Genomic DNA, 25,935 nt, shown 5'->3' with positions numbered 1-25,935 from the left:
ATTCTTCAATCCATGCGTAAGGAACCTCTTTCCATCTCTTTATGTCAATATCAGTTTCTTTCAGTAATGTCTTAGCGCTTTCATTGTATAAATCCTTCACCCCCTTGGTTAAATTTATTCCTAGGTACTTTATTCTTTTAGTTGCGATTGCAAATGGAGTTGTATTCTTGAGTGCTCTTTCTGTAAGTTCATTATTAGAGTATTCAAAAGCAACTGATTTTTCTAAGTTGATTCTGTACCCTGCAACTTTACTGTAGTTGTTAGTTATTTCTATTAGTTTTCCAATGGGTGTTTTGGGGTTTTCTATGTATAAGATCCTGTCATCTGCAAACAGCGAGAGTTTCACTTCTTTACTCCTTATTTAGATTCCTTTTATTCCTTTCTCTTGCCTAATTGCTCTGGCCAAAACCTCCAGTACTGAGTTGAATAAGATTGGTGATAGTGGGCGTCCTTGTCTTGTTCCTGTTCTCAGAGGGATGGCATTCCAATTTTTGCCCATTGAGTATGATGTTGGGTGTGGGTTTGTCATATATGGCCTCTATTATGTTGAGGTAATTTCCTTCTATCCCGATCTTCTTAAGAGTTTTTTATCATAAATGGCTGTTGGATCTTGTCAAATGCTTTCTCTGCATCTATTGAGGTGATCATGCGGTTTTTATTCCTCAGTTTGTTGATGTGGTGTGTTACGTTGATTGATATGCAGATATTGAACCATCCCTGTGTCCCTGGTGTGAATCCCACTTGATCATGTAGGATCCTTTTGATGTGTTGCTGAATTCAGGTGGCGAAAATTTTGTTGAGGATTTTTGCATCTATGTTCATCAGCTGTATTGGCCTGTAGTTCTCCTTTTTTTGTGCTGTCCTTGTCAGGCTTTGGTATCAGAGTGATGTTTGCCTTGTAGCATGCGTTAGGAAGTGTTCCATCCTTCCTAATTTTTTGGAATAGCTTGAGAAGGATAGGTATTAAATCCTCTCTGAAAGTTTGGTAAAATTCCCCAGGAAAGCCCTCTGGTCTTAGGGGTTTATTCTTTGGGATGCTTTTGATTGCTGTTTCAATCTCTTTACTTGTGATTGGTCTATTCAGATTGTCTGTTTCTTCTTAGCTCAGCTTTGGAAGGTTGAAAGAGCCTAAAAATTGATCCATTTCCTCTAGGTTATCCATTTTGTTGGCATATAGTTTTTTGTAGTATTCTTTTATAATCCATTGTATTTCTGTGGAGTCTGTTGTTATTTCTCCTCTTTCATTTCTGATTTTGTTTATTTGAGCTTTTTCTCTTTTTTTCTTTGTAAGTCTGGCTAGGCGTTTGTCAGTTTTATTTATCTTCTCAAAGAACCAGCTCTTTGTTTCATTAGTCCTTTCTACTGCCTTTTTTGTTTCAATAGCATTTATTTCTGCTCTGATTTTTATTATTTCTCTCCTTCTCCTGACTTTGGGCTTTGTTTGTTCTTCTTTTTCTAATTCAGTTAGGTGTAATTTGAGATTGCTTATTTGGGATTTTTCTTGTTTGTTAAGGTGAGCCTGTATTAGGATGAATTTCCCTCGTAAGACAGCTTTTGCTACATCCCATATGAGTTGGTATGGTATGTTATCATTTTCCTTTTTCTCCAGATATTTTTTGATTTTTCCTTTTTTTTCTTCAATGATCCATTGGTTGGTTGTTCAGTAGCATGTTGTTTAGTCTCCACATCTTTGTCCCTTTCTCAGTTTTTTCCTTGTAATTAATTTCTGGCTTTATAGCATTATGAGCTGAAAAGATGCTTGTTATTATTTCAACTTTTAAAAATTTATAGAGGCTTTCCTTGTTCCCAACATGTGGTCTATCCTTGAGAATGCTCCTTGCATTCTTGAGAAGAATGTGTATTCTGCTGTTTTTGGATGGAGTGTTTTGTATTTTTCTACTAAGTCCAAATGTTCTATCTTTTCACTTAATTCCACTGTTTCCTTGTTGATTTTCTGTCTGGATGATCTATCCATTGATGTGAATGGGGTGTTGAGGTCCCCTACTATTATTGTGTTATTTTTAATGTCTTCTTTTAGGTTTGTCACTAGTTTCTTTATGAACTTTGGTGCTCCTGTGTTGGGTGCATAGATATTTATAAACATTATTTCTTCTTGATGGAGTGTCCCTTTGATAATTATATACCGCCCCTCTTTATCTCTCTTTACCTGCCTTATCTTAAAGTCTACTTTGTCTCATATAAGTATTGTGACGCTTGCTTTCTTTTGTTTGCCATTAGCTTGGAGTATCGTCTTCCACCCCTTTACTCTGAGCCTGTGTTTGTCTTTGGAGCTGTGGTGTGTTTCCTGGAGGCAGCAAATTGTTGGATCTTGTTCTTTAATCCATCTTGCCACTCTGTGTCTTTTTATTGGAGAATTCAATCCATTTATATTTAGGATGATTATTGATGTATGAGGGCTTAATGCTGTCATTATATCACCCATTTTCCAATTTTCCTGCATTTCCTTTGTTTCTTGTCCTGTGTGTTTTGGTCCACCCATTGAGTTATGTAGTTTTTTATGATGTGTCTCTTTGTTTGTTCCTTATTTGTATTTTGTGTCTCTATTCTGCCTTTTTGTTTAGTGGCTATCCTGAAGTTTGTATTCAGAATCTCGTGTATAAGATAGTCCATTTTCCAATGGCCTCTTATTTCCTTAGTCTAAAATGATTCAGTCCCTTTCCTCCTCCCCTCCTAAGTTGTTTTTCTCATATCTTATTCCAACTTGTGTTGTGAGTTTGCGGTTAAAGTGACAAGATTGTGTTTGTATTTGGTGTTTTCCTTCCCTTTAGCCTAATGCTGTAGCTGAATATTTGCTATCCTATTCTGATTCTGTCTACCTTTTCATCTCTTTACTCTGCATTTTGTGACTCCTTTCTCCCTTTTTTTCTTTTTTCAGGTATTAGGGCCTTCTTGAGGATTCTTGTAGCAGGGGTCTCGTGGCTACAGAGTCCCTTAGCGTTTGTTTGGGAAAGATTTAATTTCTACCTCATATCTGAAGGATATTTTTTCTGGATAGAGTATTCTTGGCTGAAGATTCCTGTCTTTTGAATGTGTCATTCCATTCTCTCCTAGCTTGTAAGGTTTCTGCAGAGAAGTTTGCTGAAAGCCTGATGTGGGTTCCATTGTAGGTTATTTTCTTCTGCCTTGCTGCCCTGAGTATTCTTTCTTTGTCATTCATTTTTGCCAGTTTTACTACTATATGCGTGCAGTAGGTCTTTTTACATTGACAAATCTAGGAGATCTTGAAGCTTCTTCCACACATATTTCCCTTCTTTCTCTAGATTTGGGAAGTCCTCTGCTATTATTTCTTTGAACACGCTTTCTGCTCCATTCTCTTCTTCATCTTCTTGAATACCTACAATTCTTATGTTGCATTTCCTCATTGAGTCAGATATTTCTCGGAGACTTTCTTCATTTCTTTTTAGTCTTAGTTCTCTCTCCTCCTCTGTCTGGAGCATTTCAACATGTCTATCTTCGATTATGCTGATTCGCTCCTCTATGATGTCCACTTGAGCATTTGGGGAATCCATATTTTGTTTTATCTCTTCCATTGTGTCTTTCATCTCTAATATTTCTGATTGATTCTTCTTTATGTTTTCAATCTCTTTTGTGAAGTAGCCCCTGAACTCGTTGAATTGTTTCTCTACATTCTCTTTTACCTCGTTGAGTTTTTTGACAATAGCTATTTTGAATTCATTGTCATTTAGCTTACATGTTTCTGTGTCCTCAGGACTGAGTTCTGGGTGCTTGTCGTTTTCTCTCTTGTCTGAAGATTTGATGTAGTGTCTGATGTTGGAAGATTGGCTCTTTTTCATTCTGATGTTATTTGGTTGCAGTTACAGCCTTTCACCACTGAGTGGGGGTCGAGAGCCACATATTCTGAGCTGTCCACTTTCAGCCAAGATGGCACAGGGCAGGTGAGGGGAGGGACGCTTTCTCTTGCGTGCAGTCCAGGATTTCTGGATCAGCTCTCACTGTCTGGTCTCCTGGGATCTAGGCTTGATGAGGTCACCTTGTGGGAAAGCTTTTGCCCTGTTAGAGGGCTTTCCTATAGGCTGCAAGGACCTGTGGGAGTCCTGGGTGATCCCAAGGATCCTCGTGATGCCTCCCTCTCTCCTTCCCTCACACATCCTCCCGTGGCAGCAACGACAGTCTTTAGGGGAGGGAATGAAGTTCTCCCTTACCCCGTTCCAGCTCCTCCGAGGGGGGCTCCAGCCTCTCCACCCTCCATTGTGTGGCTGCATGTCTCTCCAAGCTTTTTGTGTTGTTAGAATGTCTTCTGTTGGAGTATGGATGTCCCCTTTTGTTGTATGTTGGAGGGGAGAGAGTTCTTGGCATGTTCACTCTGCCATGATGCTGATGTTACTCCACTGCTTTTGTTTCTTGAGATTTCAGTCCTTTAGTTCCTTATCAAATGGTTGAGTGCTAAACCGTAGAGTTTTCTTTTTATACTTTCTCTAGAGTTAACTTGTGCTGGCGTTATTCATGTTCCTACTATTTGGGTATACTACTTTATATTTTGCAGGTCTTTGTTCTGTTCCTCTTAACCATTACTGTGTTCTTTGATTCTAAAGATCCTTTTAAATTTCTGAAATTATTTGCAGTTACTCTTAGACTTTCTTTGCAGCTATTCAGTTCTGTGAATCCCAATGATTTAACGTCATAACCATGTTCTTATGGCATGCCTATTTTGTCATCCTGTCTTTCTGAGTAGAGAAACTAAATCTGGAAAGAAAAAAATTAAAACCCACTTATAGTCATTTGCAAATCCAGACAGTACAAGAGATGAATACCAAACATGATCTCCAAATTTGTAGTTCATTTGAGTCTCTGGATTATGTCGTTCCTTCATAAAAGACAGTACTCTGTACTTACTAATATATATATAATTCACTAAATTAGATCATAGCTGTTACCAATTGCAACTTAAACGTTTTGGAATTTTTATTGTTTCATTTGCTCAGTAGGAATATTAGTTATCTTTTTTTCTTCAAACACCCTTAAAATTTCAAGGGCTTATAATGACAAATATTTATTTTTCTTGCTCATGGCTATGCAGGTTGATTGGGATGATTCTGTCCAGAGTATGGGTTACTTTTAGGTCTCTCCACATGTCTCTTCTCCTTGTACTAGCACCTACCTGGACATGTTCTTCTCATGAGGAATGGCAAGAGTGTGAGAATACAAGCCAAACCACCCAAGCACATTTAAAAAGTATCTGCTCATATTACGTCTGGTAAATCCTGCTGGCCAAAGCTAATCAGTTGCCTAGCTTAACATCGGTGGAGCTGGGTATGTACTCAGTCCACAGCAGTAGGCTGTGCAAAATTACAAGGCAAAGGATCTGGATATCAAATCCTGTTAAAGAGGAATGAAAACCTGAAGGAAATAGGCTAATCTACCACTGTAGGGAGGCAAGCCAGTAAAAAAATTATTGATTTGCTAATAATAGGTCTTGTGGATTGTAAACATGACTACACTTTTTTCCATGGGTAGCTTACATCTTATTTGACTACTTTATTTTGAAAATTTTCTAATGCTTTGAATTTCTTTCAAGAGTACTCCTTTAATCCAAAGTTATTGTTTAGTAGAAATGGGTATGAGTAGAGATGGTAGTGATATTAATTGCCTTCTATGCTTTGCTTCAGAAAGAACTAAAATTGCTGATTGAATGGAAAAAATTTAAGGATTAGATTAAAAGTGAATCAGGTGGAAAACTGCCTAAATAAAATAAAGCATTCTTGCTAAGAAACTGTTAAGAGAGATAAATTAAGCACTTGGAATTGAAGTGGAGGGGAACTGAGTTAAGCTAAATTAACTCAGTATGGAGGCTGATGTCTGAGACCCAGAAAGGCAGTAAAACATCTATTCTTACTTAGATGAGTAGGAGGAAAGTTCAAAAGTGATATGTTATAATCCTGTGATTGCCTAGCAATCTAATTAAAGTCAGTTTTAATATAATATTTTATAAGTAAGTACAGAACGAGTTTATATTTAGTATTAATGCCTGCTAAATCCTGAAGTAGAATTAATAGTTTCCTAAAAACCTTTTTCTTCCTGAAGTAATGCTAGATGTGGCTGCTTAATTTGTTAATATTTACTATTTTCTTTATTTCTTTATCTTTACCTTGGATAGAATCCTTTATTTTGAAAATGGTACCATTTACAACCTAAATTGGTAATTTCTCATAGAAAGTACACAGAATTCACTTCCTTTGAACAGGTTGGAGTGCTATGGAAACTCAAAGGAAATGGTGCTTTATTATGATGTATATTATTACAATTGTATCTCCTTTAACGGTATGAACAAGGAAGCTAAGGATGTGTATTGCAAAGCTATGCGATATTAGGCATCACCTTAGCCCACCCTTTTTCATCATGGAATCTAAAGTTTGTTGTATCTCTGGTACATGTACCTGGCTTTACAAAGCAAATGTATTCATGGGACTATATATTATAATTTCTGGGGTTTTTTAACTTTCTAGTTTTAATTATAGACTTGAAAGATTATGGACTCACAAGAAATTACAAACATTGCACATAGAGGTCCTGTGTACCCTTCACCTAACTTCCCCAATGGGCACATGAGACTTATTTTTAAATCATTGGTAGACTTTCTTTGCCCTCTTTAATAAGCATATATTTTTTTTGGATACTTAGCTTTCTTTAAAAAAGAACACCTGTGTTGTGCCTGATCCTCTTTAGCTTTCAGAAATATTAGGAAATGTCATGTAAGGATCATTATGTCACTATTGCTTTATGTCTTTAGCAGATTGTTCTCTGTCTTGCACCATTTCCAGATTGTACCATTGATTGGGAAGGGAGTATGTCTCATCTACTTTTCTGATATATTTCTCCCCAGCAATCTAAAAGATATATAAGCCATTTTCTGCTCCTTATATTGAACAAACATATTCAGTTGAATATTCAGAGTTCTTGTTTTGAGTTTATTTTGGTGGTATTTGAAAACTTGAAAGGGTTTTTTTTTTAACCTCATCTCTTCTTTTTTTCCTTTTAGCCTGAAAATGAAATTTCTTCGGACTGCAATCATGTAAGTATGGATTTTCCATAATTCACCATATGTGCTTTATATATATAGTGACAGACTTTGGGGTGCTTTTCCTGTTGTTCTGGGAAACATTATGTTTTCTTAAGTTCTCTTAATCTTAACAAGAGGGTGATAAACTTTGTTTAAGGGCATGGTAAAATCTACAGATATCATTCCATTGTAGAAATTGGCAGCTTCTGCCAAATAATATTTATGCACTTGAAGCTTAAATTTTTCTTCAGTTACTGCTACCATATGAAAATGATTGTTTCTCTGCTTGTGAAGTTTACTACTTTAGAATTCTGTATTTTAAAGTTATTTTGTTTAGTTATACTGTCATCTATGTGCTGAACACTGTAGTAGAAACTAGAGACATGTAGAGAAACACTTTGAAGATACAGACATGTGTTAGAGTTAGCACATAAGAACTCCAGGGATAGACTATGATTAATATGTTAAAGGTTTTGTATATATAGATAGATAACTATAATTAATACACTAAAAGTCATATGTATATATCCATATTATATAAGGTATAACATTAAAAGGAGACTGACGTGAAATCACATCTATGCAAAAAGTGCTCAGTACTGTGATAGAAGTCTGTACAGAGCAGAGTGGTAACACAAAAGTGAATTTTAACCAGGTGGCTTGATGTCAGGAAAGATTTAATAGTGGGGGTGATACTTGAGCTGGGTGTTAAAAGAGGTTATATATCTGACAGTACTGGAAGAAATCACTCAGTCACAGTGTAGAATGTAGTTTGGACAGGAGACTGTGATAACAGAAGCAGCTTTGCAGCTTAGGTTCACTACTTATTCTAAAGAAGATCTGGATGGGCAGATTTAAAGTCAAAATCAAACCATGAGAGTACTAGAAGAAAACACGCACAGAAGAAAGGTTTTTCTGAATATGATACAACCTCAAAAAATATTAAAAAGAAAAAAGATTGATAAATGTGATTGCATTAAAAAACTCAAAAAAGATTTGAGGTTTTTCCTTCAGAAAAGTTATGTAAATTATGAAAAAGTATTTGCAATGCAGATGAAGAGACTACATTCTCTAGTAGAAAGTGCCATTAATAAATATAGACAACAACATGAATAGACTTCATAGGAAAAGAAAAAGAAGTCCAATAGACAACAAAAAAAATTGATTCTCCCTCATAATTAAGAGCATGAAAATTAAAAGAGGGGCCGGCCCAGTGGCGCAGTGGTTAAATGTGCACCTTCTGCTTTGGTGGCCCGGGGTTCACTGGTTCAGATCCCAGGTGCAGACATGGCACCGCTTGGTAAGCCATGCTATGGTAGGCGTCCCACATATAAAGTAGAGGAAGATGGGCACGGATGTGAGGTCAGGGCCAGTCTTCCTCAGCAAAAAGAGGAGGATTGGCAGCAGTTAGCTCAGGGCTAATCTTCCTCAAAAAAATAAAAATAAATAAATAAATAAATATTTTAAATCCCAAAATCTTTCAGAGAGAGAAAAAAATAAAGTACTGGGAATTTGAATAATATTATACTTCTTATCAGCATTTTTAGAAGCTAGAAGACAGTAGATCAGTGCCTTCCAAATTTTGAGTAAAAATGATATCCCCTCAAGATAATGTAAAATAAAGACATTTCAGACATGTGATTTTTCAAAACATTTCCAAGCCATGCATGTTTTCTCATACAGCTACTGGAGGGTGTGCTTCAACAAAATGAAGCAATACACCAAGACAGAGAAAGATAAAGAATCTAATAATTAGTGAATCAACATAGGAGCAAAAGCAAAGGAAATTCTAAGGATGACACCTGTACAAAGGCCTGCTAAACAACCAGTCCTGGGGCCAGCCCAGTGGCGCAGCAGTTAAGTGCACACATTCCACTTCGGCAGCCCTGGGTTCACCGATTCGGATCCCGGGTATGGACATGGCACCACTTGGTACGCCATGCTGTGGCAGGTGTCTCACATATAAGGTAGAGGAAGACGGGCACGGATGTGAGGTCAGGGCCAGTCTTCCTCAGCAAAAAGGGGAGGATTGGTGGCAGATGTTAGCTCAGGGCTAATCTTCCTCAAAAAATAGGTAAATAAATAAACAAAAAATAAAAAAAACACAACCAGTCCTGACTGAAGCAGGAAGGTGGAAGACTCCAAGAGGAATGTCTGACCTGAGAGATTACCTGATGTGTTTGAACATTTTGTGGAGTTTATCTTTTCGTAAAGAGATTGGGGATTAATTAGTAGTGGGTATATAGAGAAATAGACCTATGAAATAAATGACTGCTAACTATATGACAAACTAAAAGTTGTAAGGAAAGAAATATAATAATATTCTATATAGCTCAGTATATATAATTATTTACAGAGTCAATAATGTAAATACTGAATATTTAACAGCATTCTGATTTAGCTTTCTGTGAGAGGATTGGGTTCAGCAAGAAGGTTGTAAGAGTTCATTCCTTCTATAGTGTAAAGCTACTGTAGGATACCTAAAACTGACAAGTCAAGAAATAGCAATTTAGTTTAAAAATATGGAGGTAATTACCATAAGAAAAAGCTAAAAGAATTTAAAGTGTTTGCCTCTGGGGAGTGGGTAGGAGTTTAGAAAGGGACTTGACAGCGAACTGCTTGTTTTGATTTTTTTAACTACCTTTATAGAACTGTTTGACCAAACAGATAATTTTGATTTAAAATTTCTAGGGATAAATGGAAGAGTAAGTAGATAAAATGAGCTATAGACTGTACTTTCTGGGAGCTTCTTTGTGAAGGAAGAATTTTACTTTGCCCACCACATCCACATCTTGCCATTACTCTCTTCTAAATATATCAGATACACCCCTTCCCATCCACGTCAGTTCTTGCCTTTTGACTGGTCTACTAACCTCCCTCCATCTAGCCCTTCTTTACACTGTGACCAGAGTTGATCTTCTGAGTTCTCCGGTTAAAATTATCCACTAGCTTCCCATTTCCTTTAAGATAAAGCTTCATTTTTTAAATATAAGCTATAGTATTCAATATGATCTAACCCCCACCACCACCTCCCTCCACCCCCTTTCATACCCTCAGCTCTGGCCATTCTGAGCTCCATGTGATTCCTAGAAGTTATCATTGTTCTTTCTGTCCTTTTTACCTTTGCATCCTGGAACCCCCAGTCTCCCTCAGTTCATTTGACAAAATTCCTTCTTATCCCTGGCGATGGCGCCCTGTGTAATTTGACCACTGTCAGCATCACCTATCCCTCTGACACCTTCAATGAGATGTATTCTTCCTGTGTGTTGCCATAACCTCCTTCTGTTACCACATTTATCACACTCTATTTTTATAGCTTATTTTCTTCCTAGTCTGACTTTTCCTTCTTTTGTCTCCCGTGGTTGAGCTTCTCAAATGCAGAGACAGTGGCTTTTTTTTTCCTTCACCTTTCTCAACTCTGTCACGTAGGAGGGTACTCGGATTACAGTAGTTACTCAATACATGTTTGGGAGAGGGTGAGGAACGGAATCTATCTATCCATCCCTATATCTATCCATCTAATCTATGATAGATTCATAGATGAACGTCTTAAATTTAAGGAAATTGAAACTGAGTTATATCTTGTAAACCAATAGCACTTACTGTCAAATTGCAGTTATTTTTCTTATTTATAACCACTCAGGAAAGGACACTATTAAATATGGTATAAGTAATCAACTCTTAATGATCAAGTGTATGTATTTATTTTCTAGCGGAAAATGTATTGGTGGCAACCTGTGTTGAATTCCCTTTTTACTTATATTCCTGAAAGAGAATAAGAATGTATTAATAGGTCATATTAAAAATGAAAGACTAGAAAGTTGATTAATGATTGTCAAAGGATGGAAGTAGGGAGGATGGGCAGCAACAGAATGGGTATGGGGTTTCTGTTTGGGATGATAGAATGTTCTAGAATAGATGGTTGTGGTGGTTGCACAACTTTGTAAATATACTAAAAACCACTAAATTGTACAATTTAAAATGATAAATTTTATGGTATGTGAATTAAATCTAAAAAAGAAAAAAAGACGAGAGGTAGAATATTTTAGCATTTAAAAATACTGTCATTTTGGGAGGAGTGCTGTTCATAAGGAAATTTATATCTGTTATCAGAATAAAGTTCCAAATTAAAAGTTGAAGACATTGAAAAGATCTAAATTATTATCTAAATGGCTATTGATAGGAAATCTATTTCTGGTCCAATCACAGGACATCTGAGTTTGCATTAGATAGAGGAAGTATTCTGTGGTTTGTGTTTATAATTTTACTAACATTTGTTGCTGTCTATTCTAAATCCTAAAGCTACCAGATAGCTTTTCTTTTTCTTTCTTTTTTTTTTTTTTTACAAGAGAAATGGGATTGAGTCAGGTACAAGTCACTCAAGAAGGAAGAAGTATTTTAATCTATCTTTGGTTTGATGTCCACAAAGAATTAGGATGGTCTGAATTTTGAAAGAAGAGCATTGCTTTAATTTTACAATATAAAATTTAATGACCGTGTAGTACTTACTTAATTCATAGATAATAGTAAAATGTATTTGTCTAAATTCTTACCTTGTCTTTTGAATCATTGGATTAATTGCTGCTTCTCAGGAGCTAGGAGGCCCAGGATTCCTTCAGTTAGAACTATGCTTCTCCTATATCCATTTTCAGTTTGGCCTCATATGTCCTATTGGTTGAACTTGTCATTCATCATGGCGTAGGTTTGTTTATTCGTTCATCTATTCAGCAAATATTTATCGATGCCTGTGTGTTCCATACACTCTTCTGGGCACTGGGTTTACAGGGGTGTACAAGGCAGAAGTCCCATCCTCTTAGAGCTTTCATTATAAATGGAGGCCAGATTCTACTCTTTTTTCCTAAAAACTGACTTACTGATGGTAGATGAGAGATTAGAACATTTTCATTTTACTTTTTTTTTTTTCTGAGAGCGGAGAAGAAATCTAGTCATCCTTCATAGTTTGTCTCTTCACAAAATCTTCCTCAGCACTCCTATACAGAATTAACTGCTTGTTTCTTTGTTGTTCCTAATGCTCTTTATATATGTCTCTGTTTTACTTATAAAAAACAGATCTGGTCATGTCACCCCCTTGCTGTCCCTTCAGTGACTCTCCATTATTCTTGGGTTAAAGTTCAAACATGGCTCACGGGGGCTTTACGATCTGGCTCTAGCCTGCCTCTCCAGAGTCAACAGTCCTCCACTGGACTTTTAGTCCCCTAATACACCCTCCTTCCCATTTGGGTGAGTTTCCACGCATGCTGTTTCATTTACTTAAAACGGTCTTCTCCTTACCCGTTTAATATGATTAACTCCTACTTATCTTTTAGCTTTTTGTACTTTCTCTGGTAAACCTTCCTTGACCAAACACCCCCCGCCCCACCCCGCCCCAGTCCGGGGTACTGCTCCCCTGTGCTGCTGTGGCAGCTTGTGTTGCCATTAACCAGATGCTTAATCACGCTTAATAGGGCCATGGACCATAGCCACCACTGGACAGTCTTTGTCTTTCTCCTCTTATTTTATCCCACAGTTCCTAACACAGTACATACTCAGACATTTGCTTCTGTTTCCTCTGATAGCCTATGAAGCCCCTTGAGGTTAGACTCTGCGTGGTACAGCATAATAAGCTAAGCAGATGTTTGAGTGAATCAGTGAATGCTTGATTGTGTTGATTGATTATATGTTTTTCTTGACTTTTTAATGACTGAATTCATAGCTTTAAGAAAATTGTCCTTAAGTAAAAAAAGAAAAAAGTATGTCTGAAGCGTAGTATTTTTATTTTGTCTGCATGTTTTTTTCCTTTTATCTGTAAATTTGATGACATTTTATCTTTTCTGTTTTAACTGAAGTGTGAATGTGCTTTATCTGACTCTGTGTAATAGCTTTTATCATTTATAGTAGTCATTGATGATAAATTCCATAGTATTCTAACTGGAGTTTTTTTGTTTGTTTTTTCTCTTCTACCTAGTTGTTGTGGAATTATAAACTGAACCTAACTACAGATCCCAAATTTGAATCTGTGGCCAGAGAGGTTTGCAAATCTACCATATCAGAGGTAGGTTGTGAAAGAATTTTGTGGGTATTGAATGACGTAGATGAGAAAATTACATCTGTTGACCAACCAGTCATTAAACGAGGAATGACTGACTCAGTTACGTTACTTTTCTTGGAATTCACATCTGTGTTGCTTGAGAGATAGACCAAGAATGGGGATGTAATTCTTTTTGTTAATGTTTATCTACATTTACATTAGATGCTGTTGATTCAGACAAACTGGAAATCAGGCTCTGTTGGTCACCAAACAGAGAATACAACTGCTCTGTCATCGGTGCTGCTCTCACACATTTTACAATCTACTTATGTCTGAGGCATACCAAAATGGCCTCCCCAGGAAGCTTATAAACATTCCTAAGTGTTTTGGCTATCCACTTGGATCAATTGAACCATAGAGGCATACGCTTCATATAATAGGAGTTAGTATTAAAAAGATTTGTAACAAGATTATGTATAATATTATAAATGGATATTGAGTATAAAGACAAAAATCATGAAAATGTATAACATTGTGTGCATGCTAATTGGGGAGATTTTTCAATTATTTCTCTTGACTCAATGTAAACAATAAATAGTATTAGTGAAAGTTGTGGTATTGGATTTTTTTTTTTTTTTTTTTAAAGTTTGGCACCTGTTGGGCTGGCCTGGTGGCACAGCGGTTAACTGCACATGTTCTGCTTTGGCGGCCCTGGCTTCGCCAGTTCGGATCCCAGGTGCAGACATGGCACTGCTTAGCAAGCCTTGCTGTGGTAGGCATCCCACATATAAAGTGGAGGAAGATGGGCACAGATGTTAGCTCAGTGCCAGTCTTCCTCAGCAAAAAGAGGAGGATTGGCAGCAGATGTTAGCTCAGTGCTAATCTTCCTCAAAAAAAAAAAAAGTTTGGCACCTGAGCTAACATCTGTTGTCAATCTTTTTTTTCCCCATCTTCTTCTCCCCAAAGCCCACCAGTACATAATTGTATATTCTAGTTGTAGGTCCCTCTGGTTGTGCTGTATGGGGCGCCACCTCATCATCTTGATGAGCGGTGCCATGGCCGCACCCAGGATCCAAACCGGTGAAACCCTGGGCCGCCAAAGCAGAGCACACTAACTTAACCACTCGGCCACAGAGCCAGCCCCTGAAATTTTTATTTTATTTTATTTTATTTTAATTTTTGGAATTAGTAATAGAAATTCCAGAAAGCCAGAGATTTCTGTATACTGAAGTATAATAATCACAGAGAAAGTAGTTGCTGTTTTTCCACCTCAAAGTTAATAGTCATAGATCTTATAACATATTGATCTGTCCTCAAACTTGACCCTATTGATGACTTGACTTAAGTCAGGACCGCTTTCTCCTGAGCCTTACAGAAGACCCACTCCACTCAGATAAGCCTCCAGCTTGGGTTCCTCACTTAACGTCATTATGGGATCTTGTAGAACCTTTCTTCCTCAAACTTTCTAATACTGGATCAGGTATATTTTATTCTTTTAAAGCAATGACCCTTCTTATTTACCTTGGCGTATCTGTGAAAGATTGATCTTTAGCTTCTACCTTCAATATTCTGTATCTCACACTCCTTTAGCTAGCTATATAACTAGCTATACATACCAATTTGATTGCCATGTGGAAATTTAGCTCAGAGTATATGCAGATTCACCTGAATAATTTCCCTCTTTGTTGGCTTATTATATGTGTATCCGTATCTGTTATAAGGCTGGCTTTCTTATCATGTATATGTAATGATGGCCCTCTTGTAACCTTTTGGAGTATTGTGGTTTTGTAAAAGATTCAAGAAACAAGGGCACTTCTCCCTCCCTAGAGGGAGATTATAGTAGAGTCTGGAAAATTAAGTATCAGAAAGAACACAGTGGCTAACAAAACATCTTGTTCTACATCTCCTTCTTATCTTCTTCCTTAATTTTGGAATCCTACTTCCAAGGAGAAAAACAACTTCACAAGAATAGCTGCAAACTGCCAACCAAGCTTTTTATTTACTCTCCGAGATTGAGCCAAATACTGCCTCCTTTCCTCCTGTCTCATGTCAGAAATAGAGTGACTGCAGCATTTTTCTAATGTACCTTGTGAATCTGCTCCCCAGCCCCTTCAGAGTTTACTCCTGTTCGTAGATATGTTGATGATTTAATGCTATTTTTTGCTGTTAATTTTACAAGTCTTATTAAACTTCTATTCAATAGGATGGTTGAAGAAAAGCATAAACTTCTAATTCAGATACTACACTTCATATAATTGGTGGTAAATTGAAATACAAATAGGTACTATATCTCTGTATTTCAGTAAAACCTCAAGTGATTAAAGCTAAATATACATTTAACTTCTTATTGGGGCTCCAACTCAAAATCTGCTCTTGCTTTTTCTTCAGATTTTTAAACTGTTGATTGCCCAGTATCAGGGCCTGTATGAATTCTTCTCCTTCATTAAGTTTTAAAATCAAATGTCTGCCACTAGTCCTATTTTTTATACAGGATTTTTTCCATGGTTGAATCGCAGATGCTCAGATTTTCACGCAGCCATTCCTCCTTTTACTTTTGAAACTTAACTCTGTTTTGCTGAAAAACAACCCACCTTTTTAGGCATCACAAAAGAAGATTCCAGGTTAAGCTGAAAGAATTGCGTTAATCTTGAGTGTTGAGGATGTCTGCTGCCTCTTGAAGCCAGTGTGGGACTGTTTACTTAAATTCCCAAGTTTGCTTCTTTAAAAGTAAACAGTTTTCTGTCTTGAACCGAGTTTTTAACTTGATCTGGATTTAGATGTGAAGAGACCTAGTGGCCTATAGGATAATTGATGTGTGGTATGTATGCCCTTCACCCAGTGCCTTTTGGAAGAGGAGGTTGTATGTGTTTTGTCCTGTTTACATATTTATATTATAGTAGGTAGTGCAGTGGTAGAGAATGGTCTGCATTGATTTAAAAAAACCAATAAATCATTCTCTTCTGTGTTAAAAATAAACATTTACATTTGGCTCCTTCCTTTTGTCAAAACTTCCTTTTGTTTCTTTTTAATTTCTCCAAGTGCAGTAGGAGAAACAACCTTCTCGCTTTATAATTCAAGCTTATAGCCCTATAGGTAGATTTCACTTGTTTATGCCTAAATTTCAGCATTTTTTGGCTAGTTTGCTTTATGAGCACTCGTGGTTTGGGATGAACTTTGCAGGAACACTAACCACTCTGTGCTTGACCCACTAGATCATATGTCTAAACCACCCAAATTAGGTTTACTATGGCCTTCCGCTTCCCAAACCTCTCAGCAGGCTGCAGTGAACATCATTTTAAACATGTTTCTGTTCCAGACCACAGTGGTGAAGCTGGGATTCTGCTAAGTTCAAAAACACATGTCCAAATCCATAGTTAATTCAGAACACATTAATGTCGTGTCAAGAAGTAATATTATGCCTTCCCTCCTCCGTCCCTTTGGCCATTAGGTTTACTAACAGTAACAGTTTTCTGTGTAGCTTGGCTTGGGACGTGCAACTAGACCAATTCTGCACCTGTTTTCCAGACATGTTCTCTAGATTAATCTCCTCACTATCCATTGCATTTTTTGCATAGATAGAGGGACTTCTCAGTAGAACTATTCTAAAGCTGTAGATGTTAAAAGCTCTTTTAAATTATATCTCAGTAAAGCTGAAATTTTTTAAAAAGCTCTTTTTACTCTATTTAAACCTGAGTTCTACCTAAGCATTTGTTTATGGATATATTTTCTTGCAAAACACGTTAATCAGGTATTTCTTAGAAGGCTCAACCATCTGAGAGGGCGTGGCACACTATTTCCTTTACAATAAATGTATTTCTAAGTGTTTCCTTTTCTCTTCCAAGTATAGAGTTGGGTAATCAACAAGAAAATATCAGACATTCTCTGTTTTGTAAAGGTTATTTGATATGAGAATAGAATACTTGTGTAAAATAGCCACTTTCTTTTGAGCAGATTAAAGAATGTGCTGATGAACCAGTTGGAAAAGGTTATTTGGTTTCCTGCTTGGTGGATCACCGAGGCAACATCACTGAGTACCAGTGTCACCAATACATCACCAAGATGACGGCCATCATTTTCAGTGATTACCGTCTAATCTGTGGCTTCATGGATGACTGCAAAAATGACATCAACATTCTGAAATGTGGCAGCATTCGGCTTGGAGAAAAGGTACTTACTGCGCTGGCTTCACCAAAGGGGTCTTACAAACTTTATAAGTGAACAGCTTTGTATAATTGGTGTGGTAAAATTTAGGGCTAGAGGTGGCCTTAAAGTTGAGGTCCAGACAGCCCCAAGATCTAAAGCTAGTGGACCTGTGAATGCATTTCATCTGTTTGTAACAAAGTGTTTCAGCACTGTAGAGGGAAGTAGAGAAATTTATATCTGCTAAGAGTAGTGTTATCCTCAAAATACTAAACCATTTGCTGGTTACCTATAATGTTCCTCTTGAAAAGCATTTTGAGGTCCTGTGGGAAAAGTAGTTGGATTAGAAGAGATTTGAGTTCTCTAACCTTTCTCTGCATATATCTCACTGTTGCCATAAAAAATTACTTAGTAAGCACACCACTACAAAAGAAAATTTAAGATATGTGAAGGTATTTTTACCTTGTCAGAAGAAAGGTACTCTATAAATGTGACATGTTGTCTTCATTTCAGAAGAACTAGTTTTAGTAAAGACAGAAAATAACTACCTAGCTAGTTTCTTCTTCCTTGTTTGTGTCTGATCTTATTTTGTCCTTGTTAGTCTGTTGTCCAGAAGGTCACAGTGGACGTTTGGCCAGGTTTGTTCTGAATTTGTTAGCTCGGCAAAAATGAAAGAAACTCTTGAGAAGTAACAGATGCCAGTGGGAGAGGTAGTCTGAGATCTGTGTATGGCATCAGCTATTTATTACCACTGCTCATTAATCTGATGTTTAGGAAATATGAAGGAAAATAAAATCCATTTGTCTCTTTGCCCTCTATTTGTTCATTGCACCATGGTTTGCAGGCTTCCGTCACTGACAAAGGGGACATAGTGTTGGAATGCTGGAAATTCATATACTGGTTCAAATGAAGGGTTTAGTGCTGGGTATTGTCTGGCTGTCACCAAATACCCTTTCCTTCATACCAGCACAGGGCTCTGGCCATTTCACACAGCATTCTCAGTTGATCTTGAGAGCACTGTGAACTTGACATACACCTTTCAGGCAGCTAAAGAAGGGCCAGTTTTAATAAAGAATGTGGATTTTTTTTCCCCTGCGGCAGACTCTAGAAATGGCACAAAGCACTCAAGTCATCCTGAAAATTCAGGAAGTTCCTCTGACTTTCTTTAGGGTGTGGGAGATTATATTTAATTCTAAACCTGACTCCTTTTAAACTCTTCACATAAGTGTTCCAGACACACTTTGCAGGAATCAGGGATGACCCTTTTTCGTATTTATGATGAATGAAAGCTAATCTCTGGTTAGCTTCCCACTAGCAGTCTGAATTGTCAGTATAAAATGTGCTTTCAGCTGTGTGTGTGAGCTCCTCAGTCTGCAGTGACTGAGACCATTGCAGGAAGTAGTAGTGCTAGAGGCCAAAGACGTGAGAGGGAGGCTTGTTTTTTCACCTTTGTTAAAATAACAAAAAATGTTTCTGTGGACTATCAAAATGCACATCTTTGTCATTTTTATCTTTTGCTATACCTACCAGTTGGGTGAATTTCTCTTTATACCAGGCCCTCACCCTAGCATCAAAAGCTTTCCTGTACTTTGGTGACAGTGTGATGGGCTCATGCCTGTGCTTCTGAAAAAGCATGTTCCCTCCTATATAATTTGCTCTGGTCCTACAGCCAAGTTTAAAAATGAGGAAGGCATGTTCTCAGCCTTTCTTTGCCTTTTCCAACTATAGTTTACTTCTCTGAAGCCAGTTACTTAGATATGAAAATTATCCTGAAAATTAATGAATCACCTTCTGACCACAGAAGAGAACAGGCTCATCAATTCCAAATTTGTTGCCTCTGAAGCTTGAAAATTCCTCATGACTTGCTGTGAACAGACCTCCTCTAAAGGGCAGAGGCAAGAAGTCATGGTTAATCTGTTTGTCCCTGCCTCTGTATGAACGTAAAAATGTCATGATTTTGAAACGATAACAATTTTTTTCAAAACGTTAATATATATAAATTTTAGAACAAAGATTATATATTAATTAAACCTACAGAATCCTATTTACAATCACGTAAAAAGAATAAAATACCTAGGAATAAATTTAACCAAGGAGGTGAAAGATCCATATACTGAAAACTATAAGACATTATTGAAAGAAATCAAAGAAGACATAAAGAAATGGAAAGGTATTCCATGCTCATGGATTAGAAAATGAACATACTTAAAGTGCCCCTGTTACCTAAAGCAGTCTACAGATTCAGTGCAATCCCAATCAGAATCCCAATGACATTCTTCATGGAAATTGAACAAAGAATCCTAAAATTTTATGGAAAAATAAAAGACCCCAAATAGCCAAAGCGATCTTGAGAAAAAGGAACAAAGCTGGAGGTATCACACTCCTTGAATTCAAAATATACTACAAAGCTATGGTAACCAAAACAGCATGGTACTGGCACAAAAACAGACACGAGATCAGTGGAACAAAATTGAAAGCCCAGAGATAAAACCACACATCTACAGATAGCTGATCTTCAACAAAGGAGCCAAGAAGATACAATGGAGAAAGGAAAGTCTCTTCAGTAAAGATGTTGGGAAAACGGGACAGCCACGTTCAGAAGAATGAAAATAAACCATTATCTTATACCATACACAAAAATTAACTCAAAATGGATTAAAGACTTGAATGTAAGACCTGAAAACATAAAACTCTTAGAAGAAAATATAGGCAGTACACTCTTTGACACTGGTCTTAGCAGTATCCTTTTGAATACCAGTCTAATCAGGCAAGGGAAAACAAAGGAAAAAAAAACAAATGGGACTACATGAAAGTAAAAAGCTTCTGCACTGCAAAGGAAACCATCAACAACAAAAAAAAGACAACCCTCCAACTGGAAGAAAATATTTGCAAATCACATATGCAACAAGGGGTTACTTTCCAAAATATATGAAGAACTCATACAACTCAACAACAGAAAAATGAACAAGCAAATTAAAAAAATGAGCAGAGGATCTGAACAGGCATTTTTCCAAAGAAGATATACAGATGGCCAACAAGTACATGAAAAGATGTTTAACATCACTAATTATTAGGGAAATGCAAATCAAAACTACAATGAGAATGGCTGTAATTACTGTCAGAATGGCTATAATTACCAAGACGAAAAAAATAACAAATGCTGGAGAGGATGTGGAGAAAAGGGAACCCTCATACACTGCTGGTGGGAATGCAAACTGACGCGAACAGTATGGAGGTTTCTCAAAAAATTAAACATAGAAATACCATACGATCCAGCTATCCCGCTACTGGGTATTTATCCAAAGAACTTGAAATCAGTGATCCAAAGAGATTTATGTAGCCCTGTGTTCACTGCAGCATTATTCACAATAGCTGAGACGTGGAAGCAACCCAACTGCCCATTGACTGATAAATGGATAAAGATGTGGGGTGTGTATATATATATATATATATATATATATACACACACACACACACGCACAATGGAATACATACTCAGCCATAAAAAAAAGGCAAAATCATCCCATTCGCAACAACATGGATGGACCTTGAGAATATTATGTTAAGTGAAATAAGCCAGACAGAGAAAGGCAAACATCACGTGATTTCACTCATATGTGGAAGATAAACAAACTCATGGATAAAGAGAACAGATTAGTGGTTACCAGAGGGGAAGGAGGTTGGGAGGTGGTTTTAAGGGGTAAAGGGGCACATATATGTGGTAATGGATAAAAGTTAGACTATTGGTGGTGAGGATGATGCAGTCTATACAGAAACTGATAAATAATAATGTACACCTGAAATTACACAATGTTATAAACCATTATGACCTCAATAATACAACTTTCAAAAATAAGAAAAAGAATAAAAGCCAAACTCAAAAAAAAAAAAAAAGAAGAATGTAGAATATCAGATTTTGAGAGATAGGAAAAGTTCTGTAGAGTGCTGATTGAAGGATCACAGAATATGTGGGTAAATAAACTTTTCAAATAAGAAGAAAAGAAACCTGCAGATTTCCAGACTCCACCCTGAAAACCGTATTCAGTTAGGAGTGGTGTGGGTGCTGGGGATTTCTAGTTGTCGTAAGAGCCCAGGTGGGTCTCTGCCTCATGTTTGGGATTCGCCAACCTATCTGACTCCCCCAGAAACCACAAGTCTGCCTCAGTCACACCAAGTCTCAGAGAGAGATTCTGAGGTTCTAATTTCCAGTACTGGGCAGTGGGGGTCACTGCAAGAAGAGGCATTAGTGGTCTTTTGTGGGTTAACTGAGACTCACAGTGCGAACTTGCTAGGAACCGCAGGGTGTACGCCCCCGCTCCTCTAACCCAGGTTGGGGAAACTTCTTAAGTTATCAGCACTTTCTCTGGCCTTGAAGGTGTGTGTTGGGGGAAGGAGCCACAGTCTTGCTGCTGTGGCCCTGAGAACCAGTGTGCTGTCCACAGGTTGGGTGATTTTACCCGGGCCTGAGGGCTACGAGCTGCTGACAGTGTCCCCTTCTGTTCTGGGCTGAAAAGTACGTGGGCCTGGGATACAGGCCCAAACACTGCTCTTTCCTCTCTGCTGATTTTCTCCCACCCTCACTCCCCAGCACCAACTGTCCCCTTACCTGCTGAGAGAGGCGTTCCACTGGGAACAGCCAGCAGCTCATTGCCATGGCACACAGCACTCAGTGAGCTGTTTAGCATCTACATCAGATCACTTCACTACCCTGTTCAAATCCCTCCCGTGACTTCCCGTCACATTTAAGACAGGATGCTCTCCTCACCATAGCCGACAAGGCCTGCTACGGTCCAGCCCACGCCTACTTTTCCAACCACATCTTTCATTCTTCTCTATCTTTCCTCACCAGCCACACTGGCCTATCTGCTGGTCCTGGAACAGGCTAGCCTCTTTCCTACCTCAGTGTCTTGGCACTTGCCATTTCCTCCTCCGGGAAGAGTCTTCCTCCAGCTCCTCACATAACTCCTTCACTCACATCTCCACTGAAATGTCACCTCCTCAGAGAAGCCTTCCCTGACTACCTTGTATAATATAGCACCCCTTCATCACTCTATCCTCTTATCCTATTTTAACTTTTCTTTATAACAATTATAATTACTTGAAATTATATTTTGTTTCTTCCTTTAGTTTGTGGGTTCCTTAAGGAGAAGGGCTTTGATCATCACATTCACTGAAATATCCCAATAAATATTTGTTAATAAATAATGTCAATAAATATTTGTTAAATGGATGGGTGGATTGGTAGATGTAACAGCACCTTCTCAGTCCTGCCTCTCCTCTCCTTACACACACACACACACACACACACACACACTTGCACTTGCACATAGAGAGGGAAGTACTCATCAGGCTCTGCATTTCTTAAAGAACCTGCCTGTGTCCTGCCCCAGTTCACATAGCCACATAGTGAGAAGCGGCACCCAAGGGCCCTTTTTGGAGGCAGAAGGTCTTAGAGGACCAGATACCCCATGTGGGAATGTACTTTAAGGGAACAGGGAGGTTTGGGGCCTGGCCTTGGACAAGCTGAATTTCAAGTCAAACACTGTTACAGAAAATCATTTATTGAACAATGAGAAACCCCACTGGGGCTAGAAAGGGCTGGGAATAAAGGAGGATGTGAGCAGGGGGTGTGGGCGGAGGGGGGGAGGTGGTGGCCTGGGGCGAGGAATGCTGCTTGACTCTCTCCATCCCCTTCTTGCTCTAGGGAGCAGGTCTTCCTGAGTCTCTTTATTCTGCCTCCTGAGATCCCAGGCAGGAGGCTCCCTGGGTAGCCACAGATTGCTTCTTTCAGATTCAAAAAGCCCAGCTCCTCCTGGTTTGTGCTGGTAGCTGCTGGCAACGAGTCATGCAGGAGTCCATCTGGTAGACCGGGCCGCTGATAAAGCCGCTCTGCACCATCTCTCTGTTCCTGCATCCTCCTTGGCTCACAGAGTACAGAGTTTTCTTTCTTCTGCCCAAGAAGGGACACTAGAGGATTGAGCAGAGGAACATCAGGTTTTCTTCCAGGCCAGCTTCAGTCCTGGGATGCTCAGAGCAGCCTCTCATTTCAAACCTCAGTTGCTGAGGCTCCTTGCCCATGGCCAGTTAGTATGGAAGGCGGCTTCTGGCAGAGAAAGGCTCAGACAGAATGGCTCAGGTTCTAACCTCCAATGGTGGTCAGCGGGGCTCACTGCAGGAGGAAGCATTAGCTGTATTAGGCAGTTAAATGTTTACCCTCTCTACAGAGTGGCTCAGCCAGCGAGCTTCCGCAGGGTCCGCCGCCTACCACCAAGCTGCAATCGGGGAATTTTGGGTTTGGGGCAGCCGAGGTCTTCTTCCGGCTCTGCCACAGCTCGATGTCTGTTGAGCACCCGCCTGGGGACTGGCTTCTCTGCTTCCACCTTTGCTGGGGTGGCCAGAGGAGCATCTCCGTAGGCCCGGTAGCCACCAACCAGGCAGTATGTCTCTCCATGCCAGCTCATCTGGGTTTCTCCACACCCTCGGTAGAGGACATGGTATAGACAAGGTGTAGGAGGAGTAGTGGGAGCCACTGCTGTTGCAAAGAAAATCACAACTGATCAGTCACTTCTGCTGGGCACAGTGTCCTGCCAGGACCTCCCCTCTCTCATGTCTGTCTCTGGTTCTGGTTGAAGCCCTTTAACCTACTTGGCATCCACATCACAGCCTTGGCCCATCACCTCCGAGTGCCCTAGAGATGGGTATTGGGCTGCAAAAGCAATTCCCTGGAGCCTATGCCAGCAGCAGGAGACCAGGAAATCTCTTCCCCATCCCAGAGAAAACTGTAGAACCCGAAAATAATTGCAATCAGGATCCCCCCCATCTCTCCCTTCCACAACAGAGAAAACATTTCTTAAGTTCTGTCACTTCTGAGGCTTTAATGGAAATGCCTTTCAAGTTTTGAAAAAATAATCTAATCTAAATGAGTTAAGAACCCCTTTCACCTTGGCAACTCCTCTTGGGCCTCGTTCATTCTGCCTGTTTCAACCACACTGAACTCCAGCCCTGTGATACTTTTATCTAGATTAGAAAAAAGGCCAAATACTGAGACATAGTGACCAGGACGTTCCAAGCCAGAATCTGGGTACCAAGTCTAGGCTCACATCACCCCATCCTCCTGGGACACCATTTCCTCAGTCCTCCAGGCTCAGTATCACTTCATCACTCCCCTTCCCTCTTCTGTTCTTCCCATCGATATGACACCACTCTTTCCCCCAGTACTCAGCAGCTTGGTCTGGGATGCATCTGAGGGGACCCAGGTGGATGTCTACATGACAGCACAGCGAAGGTGCCTGGGTTGAAAGGTGAGGTTCAAGAGCAGCCTTCAACAGCTCTTCCTCAAACTGCTCCATTTATCACTTGCCAACAAAAACGCTCTTTTGCTCAGAGGCCAATCAGGAAAGGGTCTGAATGGAAGCATCTTGTAGCCCAAAGGGGAAGGCTACATTTGTAAACCCTTCTGAACACTTGCCCAGGGATGACATTTCACTTGTCCTTGGTAGTGAGCAGGAACACTGCAGGTCCCTGAGGGGGCCCTAGGCCACTGGTACTACTTACAGCTGGGGATGTTCTGAGGTGTGGTAGGCAAGCCCAAAAGGAACATGTGGCAGCCAGGTGAGGTTGTATGTATACCAATGCCTCTTATACAGACGTCCACACTAGGCCTACCTGCTCCATTGCCCTCCCAGGGGACAGAGGACAAGTTCGAGTTAATATAGAAGATCCGGTCAGACATTCTCTCTCAGGCAACCTAACAGATCGGTATCTGGTAGAGAACTAGTAGGGAAGTTTCCCCAAGAGCACCACATTTGCCATGGAAACTGTGAGAAGGTCTATGAGGTCATCACTACCCAGTGAGGTCACATAAGGAGTCTGTGACGTGAGGGGCGGGCTTCAGGTTCCGGGGGTTTTGTGGAGGAGAGTAAGGTGGAGGCAGAGAGGCATCCTGCCTGGGCCCTCACACCTGCCCCTCCCCACCCATGCCCTAGTCAAGTAGCCACTCCCTGTGGAGCATACCTGTGGGCTGGCACAGCCTCAGGGACCACAGGAGGGCAAAAGAAACCCATATTCTGAGACTGGATGGAGAGGCAAGATTAGCTTAAGAGACAGCCAGGTTGTATGTCACTGACCCTAAGTATTCAACAGCTGGAGAGGCAGAGATTTGTATGGATTGGAAATCAGAGAAGGCGCCTGGGTGGTGGGCCTGAAGGACAAGTGAGATTTGGACCCATGGAGAGGAGGGAAGATATTCCAGGTGGGAAGAATAAAAGCAAAGACGAGCTCTTCCTGACCTTGTCCTGCCTCAAGTGTAAATTCATAGAACCTTCACATTTTCACAACTGAGGACTCCAAAACCCGAGAGGCTAAGGGGTCTACCCAAGGCTACACAGGTAGTGGAGAGGTGTTGTGCTCCATGATAGGGCTCCATGTTGGGACTCCGGATTTGTAGCTGATAGAAACATGAGGACAAGCTCATCACATTCCAGGGACATCACATTCCATCTTTGGGAGAAATGTTAAAGGTGCTCCAAGGCAAAATGAGGGTCTCGAATGACTTCAAAAAGTGGGAATGATGGGCCCATTTTAATATGAAATTCAAAACAATTTCATGACAAAATGACATAATACAAAATGACAGCCTGATCATTACACTCCTCTCCCCCCAAAAAGGGCAAATAATGATAATCCCATCACCACGAAAGGAAGAGATGTGGGCCCAGCAGCAGCCCAG

General features: G+C 39.4%; 2 protein-coding genes across 2 annotated transcripts in view; one reads left to right on the top strand and one right to left on the bottom strand.

The window, feature by feature from the left end:
- The window catches only part of GLG1 (golgi glycoprotein 1), a 157,873-nt gene that overhangs the window by 81,009 nt on the left and 50,929 nt on the right, over positions 1-25,935 (top strand). The window contains exons 2-4 of the mRNA XM_046680445.1: positions 7,019-7,051; positions 13,005-13,091; positions 17,019-17,234. Coding sequence (XP_046536401.1) covers positions 7,019-7,051; positions 13,005-13,091; positions 17,019-17,234 — 336 coding nt within the window. The remainder of the gene's footprint in view (positions 1-7,018; positions 7,052-13,004; positions 13,092-17,018; positions 17,235-25,935) is intronic.
- Positions 23,438-24,939, bottom strand: LOC124249468 (DPEP2 neighbor protein-like). The gene is made up of 2 exons (XM_046680446.1): positions 24,873-24,939; positions 23,438-23,739 (listed from the first exon to the last, which is right to left on the bottom strand). Exons 1-2 carry the CDS (start codon positions 24,937-24,939, stop codon positions 23,438-23,440), a joined length of 369 nt encoding a protein of 122 aa, XP_046536402.1.

The sequence above is a fragment of the Equus quagga genome, chromosome 13 (assembly GCF_021613505.1).
Source record: "Equus quagga isolate Etosha38 chromosome 13, UCLA_HA_Equagga_1.0, whole genome shotgun sequence".
NCBI lineage: Eukaryota > Metazoa > Chordata > Mammalia > Perissodactyla > Equidae > Equus > Equus quagga.
This window is presented reverse-complemented; position numbering and strand designations above follow the sequence as displayed.